The sequence below is a fragment of the Populus alba genome, chromosome 19 (assembly GCF_005239225.2).
Source record: "Populus alba chromosome 19, ASM523922v2, whole genome shotgun sequence".
Taxonomy (NCBI): Eukaryota; Viridiplantae; Streptophyta; class Magnoliopsida; order Malpighiales; family Salicaceae; genus Populus; species Populus alba.
The window spans coordinates 2,424,383-2,432,406 of NC_133302.1; the positions used below are offsets into that span (position 1 = coordinate 2,424,383).

Here is an 8,024-nt window from a genome sequence, read left to right on the forward strand (position 1 = left end):
TATGTTCTGGCTTCTTGCAGCATGGTTGTGTTGTGTTCTGTTTTTGTACCTTGCTTTTGGATGGTGCTTCATCATCCCAAAAATGAGAAGAAAAAAAAAAGCTACAAATAGTAATCTTCATCCTCGTTATTCTAAGCTTCATCAGTACTTACAACAAGTTCTGGATGGAAAAAAAAACAAAAAACAAAAAAGAGTTCTGGATGGATTTGCATATAGGTAAAATCATAGTTTTTAAACTAATTCGGGTTGATGCGGACAAGTTTTAAATTATGGATCAAATGAATTAACTTAAATTAACAGGTTAATTCAGTTTTTTTTATAACAAATAAAATAAAAATAGAATTATTTAAAAATAAATTAAAAAAAATTATCAAGTTTTGATAAGTTTTGACTAGATTTTTTATTAAATCACAAGTTAATTTATATTTTTAATCTATTATCAGATTAAATAAAAAATTTCTATCTAAAATTTGACCCTAATAAATATAAATATTAGATGAACCGGATCATATGACACTAAATATCCATGAAATTGCCATTCCATTGAACGTATAATTTCCTAGCTTCTTTGATACAAAGCTAAAGCTGTTATTAATGTTGCAGAAAACAAAATGGGAAGATATTGTTAATTGATGGGGTCATGTACTTTAATGTGGTTAGGTAACGCTGCCATGTCAACAACAATTTACCCCGCATTGCTTTTTTATTTTAAAAACAGAGATCACGAGTTAATCCGAACAGATGAATATTGATATGATTTAATACAATTAAATAGATATTTTTTGAATAATTATATTAATTCATAGATAATAAATAGAAAATTAATATTATTAAACTAGACTTTATATTCGCATCAACTTAACTCTAAATATATATATATATATATATATATATATATTATATGGATATATTTATATAATTTTTAGAATTTTTTTAAAATACAATATGATATATACATATTTCAATATTAACATAATATATATATATATATATTAATTATTTTATTTTTTATTATTTAATAAATAAGAATACTTATTGAATACTTGAATATTATAAAATCTGACTTGCGGGCATCCATAACCATCAGGTTCATCCCTCATCTATCTTAAAAGTAGGTTTTGTTTTCTATTAAAGAGGTTTTAAATTGTGATTAAGTTATGTCGTTCAATTTTATAATATTAATTTTATTAAATAAAAAAATATTTAAGAGTTGATAATATAATTTCCATTTACAAGAAAATTTTAAATTATAAACAAAATATTTAATATGCAATAAATACATAAATAATTAAAGTATCAAATGATATCTTTAATAGACACGACCATCCTAATCTAACATGCCAAACCTAAGATTTATGTTATGAACCTAACTAGCTTTAATTATATTGTATTTTTAAATTAATTTTTTTTTAATAATATAATAAAAATAATAAAAATAAAGACCTGACCAATGTCATGACGCTTTATAAATCACAAGCATTGTTTTCTAAACAAAAATACTGCATGGACTTAAATGCAAATTTTAAAATCTCTATTTATTAAAACAAAACCTTAGTATTTTATATATGATTGAAGATTTAAAAAAAATGATCAATGTAATAAAATTATATAAAAAATAATATACTAAATTTTTTTAACAAAAAACATAAATTTTATGTTAATTGATTATTCATGATATTTTTTTAAATTAAAGTTAGGCACAAAAAAATTGGAAACAAAATATTGATATTTATATGAAAACCTATAATATTATTTTAAAAACTTGACAAAATTTAATAATAATTAAAAAATTAATGTCAAGCTTTTTGTACTGCATTTAAATCTAAATTAAAATATATAAAAAAGCTAGAGCTTGGCAGATAAACAACTAACTAAACGCATGAGCATGCGAGGCTACGCCCATATAAATAACCTTTTATTTTGGTTTTTATCAAACGAATAATATATCATACACTCGTTGTGTTAGAATATTAAAAGGTTGTTTTTCATTAATATTATCATGAATATTTTTTAATCTTCTTAAAATTAAACAACGATATGGCTTTTTAGTAGAATCGCAATTTGCTAATAAAAAGAAGTGATAATAAAACTCATAAAATAAATAAATAAATAATCGGGTTGGGGATAGATTAGGTGAAGTATTGAGAGATGGAGTCATGTCATTTCTGTGGTATAGTATTAATACTAACAAGTTTATCCCACATGGCATTCTTCACTTAAAAAATGAAAGCTTGATTTAGGTTACTCTCCCGGCCCCCTCCATCTTGAAATTAGGTATTCATTTCCTTGAGATGGTTGTGATTGAGTTATTAATTTGTACAATTATTCTTAATCTTTCTTTGTTATAAATAAATATTTAAATTTGAGACCTTGAATTTTTAACCTATAATTCATTAATTATAAATTTCAATATAATTAATTGCAAAACTAGCTAGGACCAATTTCTGCCAAATAACAAGATGCAAAGAATTCAAAATGTACCCTTTACTACCATACGATTAATTAACGTAACTCAATTGGTGAATCACAAGAATTTTACTTTCGTAACCCTTTGTCAATGTGCTGATCATACCTTAGGTCTCTCTATATATTGAGTAAAAGTTTTTTTTTTCTATTTATATTTCTATAGAAAAATTAAGAAATTAACAAGAAGAGAGCATGGAGTTTGATAGAGTTCAAGCCATTGCTTCCTTGTCTTTTGACAAAGAAACAATTCCTGAAGAGTTCATAATTCGGCCAGAGAAGGAGCAGCCAGCAACAACCACATTCCACGGCGCAGTCCCTGAAATTCCCACCATTGATATCAGTGATCCTAATCAAGAAAACTTGGTGCGTCTGGTTGCCGATGCTAGCAAGGAATGGGGGATCTTCCAAGTTGTGAACCATGGAATCCCAAGCGATCTCATTGCCAAACTACAAGACGTTGGTAAGAAATTCTTTGAACTCCCTCAAGAAGAGAAAGAGGTGTACGCTAAGCCTCATGATTCAACGAGCATTGAAGGGTATGGATCGAAATTGCAGAATAATCCCCAAGAAAATAAATCTTGGGTTGATCATCTCTTTCATAGGATTTGGCCTCCTTCTTCCATCAATCACCAGTTCTGGCCTCAGAACCCTCCTTCTTACAGGTCTGCTCGCTAGCTACGTGCCCTCTTAAACTCTTTCCCCTTTTCTTAATCTCTTCCTCTTTTTTCTTTAGAATTGTTTCCTTATTTTACTATAATTTTTTAAAAATTCATGAGCTTTGAGCATCTGTGGTTAATTTCTCTGGAACAACAGCTTGATACCATAAACGATTTTGGAATACTACTCGACGATAGTGAAGATCAAATTAAGCATGTTTCTCTCTACATGATGGTTTCTAATTAAGCATTAACAATATTCACACACTAAGCCTATAGATATTTTGATTTTTTAGCTTTCCCGGCCATGATAATTAATGGTTTACTGTATATGTGAAGGGAAGTCAACAAGGAGTATGCAAAGTATATGAGGGAGGTGACAGATAAACTATTCACAGCTCTCTCCTTAGGGTTAGGGCTTGAAGGCCATGCGTTGAAAGAAGGTGCTGGTGGTGAAGACATCGAGTACATGCTCAAAATAAATTACTATCCGCCATGCCCCCGTCCTGACCTCACACTGGGGGTGGCGGCCCATACTGATCTGTCTGCCCTCACCATTCTTGTGCCTAACGAGGTCCCCGGATTGCAGATCTTCAAGGACGGGAACTGGTTTGAAGCTAAGTACATTCCTAATGCCTTGATCATTCACATTGGCGATCAAATTGAGGTCATTTTCTTGGTCCTTAATTTATCTATTTTTTCAGTCTTTTCTCTCAATTTTTCTTTCATTACATTTTGCCGGTTCTACCTGTTTAGTTTTATGGGACAATTTGACATTTTTATATAATTTCTTCTTTCTTTTCCAATCCAGATTATAATTAATTTTAAAATAGCAAAAAAATGCTAAATAATATTTATAATTATAAAAAATAGATTCAAACCCGAGATCTTTTGAGCGGGGAGGATATAAATACTAGTTCAACTATACGTTCATTGACAATATTGAATCAGCAATTTGCCAATTAATCAATATTTAGCCAATATATTGGATTTTATATATTTTACACCTTAATTTAATGAAATAATAAACAAATTAATTAAAAGTGTTGAAAGTAGTTTTAGTTTGACCATGTATTAATTCCTCGCAGAAACGGATGCCTTAATAGCAATTTATTACTCGCAACGAGTTGACATTTAGAGGAGTAATTACTACTAGTTAATGAAGCTGTTATTTACTTAAGAGTACTAACTACTAATTAATGAAGCTGTTATTTACTTAAGAGTAGTTCATTTATGAAAAAAGGAGGTCGGCCCAAAGCTCGTGGCATACCTAACATGGCTACGTTTTACCAGAAATTATCTATTACTGATATTTGACTTTTTTTTTTTTTTGTATAAATTAATGTTTATCTCTACGTGCATATCCAATCCTGACTTGGCTGAAACCTAAAATGTGTGATAATAACTTTGCTATAAATTCATACAATTCAATAATATGAGGATGTTGTGTGTTTGGAGTATGATCGTGATTATTTTTTTAAAGTGTGTTTTGCTTGAAAATACATTAAAGTAAAAAAATTTTATTTTTAAAAAATTATTTTTGACATCAGCACATCAAAATAATTTTAAAATATTAAAAAATATTAATTTGAAATAAAAATAAAATTAAATAAAATTAATATTTTTAAAATATTTTTTAAAATATAAAAATAAACTAATTGATCATTTTAACTTTTAGTTTAGGTTAAGTTATGTTGAAAAGTTAATTTGAAATTAACCCGCCAAGTAATCAATTTGAATAACCCACCAAGTAATCATTTGTTTTACAGGCTATCGATCTAAATTCTCTCGACTTATTTGTGCTAATAGTTTTTCAAATATTATAAAATTGGCAATTACTGGCATGCAGATCCTTAGCAATGGTAAGTACAAGGCTGTTTTGCACAGAACCACGGTGGCTAAAGATAAGGCAAGGATGTCATGGCCAGTTTTCTTGGAGCCTCCAGGCGAGCTCGTGGTCTGTCCTCTTCCTCAACTCATCAACAAAGACAATCCTCCAAAGTTCAAGGCCAAAAAATTCAAGGATTACATGTACTGTAAACTCAATCATCTCCCCCAGTAGTCCTATAAATAATTTTCAATAATAATAATAATAATAATAATAATAATAATAATGAGGGCTTGTTATAATTACGATGTCATTTTAGAGATGTTGGTTGCCCTGATGTATTAAATTAATGCCAGTGGATGGCACTCATGATAATCGTGTTCTTTCGGTTGTGATCATAATATTATGGAAAATATTAATTATGGGTGAATTGTTTTTTATATTTTGACCAAAACTATGTTGGGAATCTTTTTTTTTTTTTTGGTACTATAAGGGTATCAATTCTCGAGTCATTTTTCACATCAAAATTAATTCTATTTTTCTTTTTAGTTTTGTAAGTTCTTCTTTCTTTTCAATCCTAAAGTTTGTTGGATTTCATCTGTGGATGGCTTGTGCACTGGAGGTTTCTTTTATTTTTATTTTTTTAAAAAATAAAAAATGGTATATAAATAACTTTAACTTTATCCCACGCTTTAAATTAATTATATCCTCTCAAAGAGCAGCAGATTTTACTATTTGTAGATTTGTAGTTGTGGATCTCTCTCCTTTCGCTTGCGAAACATAGTTTTCAAGCTGGAGTTGTGTACTGATATAGAAAATGTTTGGCTTATTAGATTATTATAGCAACTCTCGAGTTACTGAGTAAATTATTTTTATTAAAATAATATTGTTTTGTTATTAAAAAAATCTTTAATATTTTTTTAACTAGATTTAAATTGAATTTAATCGAGTCAATTTAATTACTAAAAACTTAATTAGATAGAGCAAGTTTCACCCAATTGGATTCCAAATTTGGGATTTCTTGGATTGGATACAACCAAATTTCTAATCTTTTTTATAAATTCTTTTTCAATATTCTTTTAAAATCAATTAATATGTAGATTGATGGCTTCCCACTAATTGACAGTATTTTGTTTGAAGACCTGGGGATTGATGGCTTCCCACTAATTGACCTGACATATATATAAATAAAAACAACTCTTTAATTGATCCTAGACATAATATATAACAATAGAAGGTTTCAGTCAATTACAGGAATGCTTGAATATTGACAATTAATTAATTAAGTGTGATCACAAGGTTTTTCTTAATCTTATTTTAATTTGCTCTGTTCTTAGGCATGAGATTCATGTTCATCATGTTGATTATAATTCCTGCCGCTTTATATGAACTTGCAAACTTCGTGATTTTAGAGAGATAATTTAACTAGTTGAGGTGTAATTGATTCACACATGATGTGCCTAACAATAATTTAAGATTATAAATGGAATAAATTATTTCAACAAACCAACCCTTTCTTTTGGTCTATCCAAATTAATCAAATCAATAATTGCGCGCACTAAAATAATCAAATCAATAACGTTGACATATAATCACATTGATGGAGTGTTATAAAACTTGTACTGATTTGGCGTATTATTCTTTTAATTTTAGCATACGCATCCTCAATTAATTCGGAAACTTAATTGTTGCCATGGTATCATTGGAAACCCTTAATTTGCACACCTTTTACAAAATAGTTCTTAATATGAGATTTGTTTTGGGTTAGGTTTCATACAACTATGCAAAGTGAATAATTACTCTTTTTATATATATAGTTACATCCTGCACAAGTTGTAAATGGTATGCTCACGTTTTATTCCTTTATACCAATAAAAAGAGAATTAATTCACCATTGTTGTCTTCCTTTGCCACATTTTTCTCTTTTTAAGACCAAAATATGAGTCTCTTGTAACTACAATCTATGCCTGTGATGATTCACTCGAAGATGTTTACTCTATTTTACTTGCGAGGCATCACAGTCTGCTCCCATCAACCATTTGTCTGTGTAAATTATGGTCGATCTATCTCATAAATTTTAGGATTAAAGATTTATATAATTATTAACTTATAAATGCATTGGATTAATTAAGGTATGCGCTGTCAAAGAACAATATTAACCTAATAATTTAAGTTGTTAGGTGAGATTCTAATATATGATTTATATTATTCTCTAACATATCCAATCAAGTAAAAGTTCTCTGAGTTTGAAACTTGCATAAGTCCATATTACTTTGTGCTTAATTTTTATCAAATAAATGAAGTTGATGAGATTTGAACTCATGACCGTTTGATTATTAAGACTCTGATACTATATTAATCTAATAGTTTAAGTTGTCAAGTAAGGTCTCAAGATATAATTTATATTATTTTTTAATTTGTTTTGCCATAATTTTTATTTTTTTAATTAATATGACCATATTTCTTTCAAATAAATGGCAAGGGTTGTCATTTTAGCGACCAATGGCGTGGTTTTGGTAGAGGTATTGCTTCACATTGTAATTTTGAAACCTGGACAAGTCTAGACACCCACTGTATATAAATGCTACTAGACACTTGACCCGCGCGATGCTGCGGGTCATTTTTTTTGCATAAAAAATATTAAAACAAATAAAAATTTAAAAATCTTGGGTTTTTCTATAAAGTTATACCCAAAAAACTTGGGTTTGACTGCAACGCCTGACCTAAGAGTAATATTTATAATATTAATAATAAAAATAAACTTGCATGACCCAAGTTTAAGTTAGCCTGGCTGCAACACTGGACCCAAGAATATTGGATGTGGGTCTAAATATAAGGTCGTGTCATAAAAGTGTGATAATTAAATAGACTGATTAAAAAAACAACAAAAAGGAAAAAACTAATGAAGAAAAAGAAAAAAAATTGAATTAATTGGGTTAACCCTTTAAATCAGGTTATCTCGAAAAACCTGGGATTCACATCATGAAAGTTTGATAACTAAATAGAAAAACAAATGACGGGTTTACCCAGAATTAACTGGGTTAACCCATCAAACTAAGTTATCCCGTCAAGCC

At 28.7% G+C, this 8,024-nt stretch overlaps 1 protein-coding gene across 1 annotated transcript; it reads left to right on the forward strand.

Annotated features, from left to right (window-relative positions):
• Window positions 1-2,658: 2,658 nt before the first annotated feature.
• Window positions 2,659-3,141, forward strand: LOC118051939 (flavonol synthase/flavanone 3-hydroxylase). Its single transcript, XM_035062732.2, has one exon. The coding sequence runs from the start codon at window positions 2,659-2,661 to the stop codon at window positions 3,139-3,141; it is 483 nt and encodes a 160-aa protein (XP_034918623.2).
• Window positions 3,142-8,024: the final 4,883 nt, after the last annotated feature.

Bases quoted from the DNA above. Each gene is read 5' to 3' on its own strand.
- LOC118051939 (XM_035062732.2), top strand. From the start codon at position 2,659: ATGGAGTTTGATAGAGTTCAAGCCATTGCTTCCTTGTCTTTTGACAAA.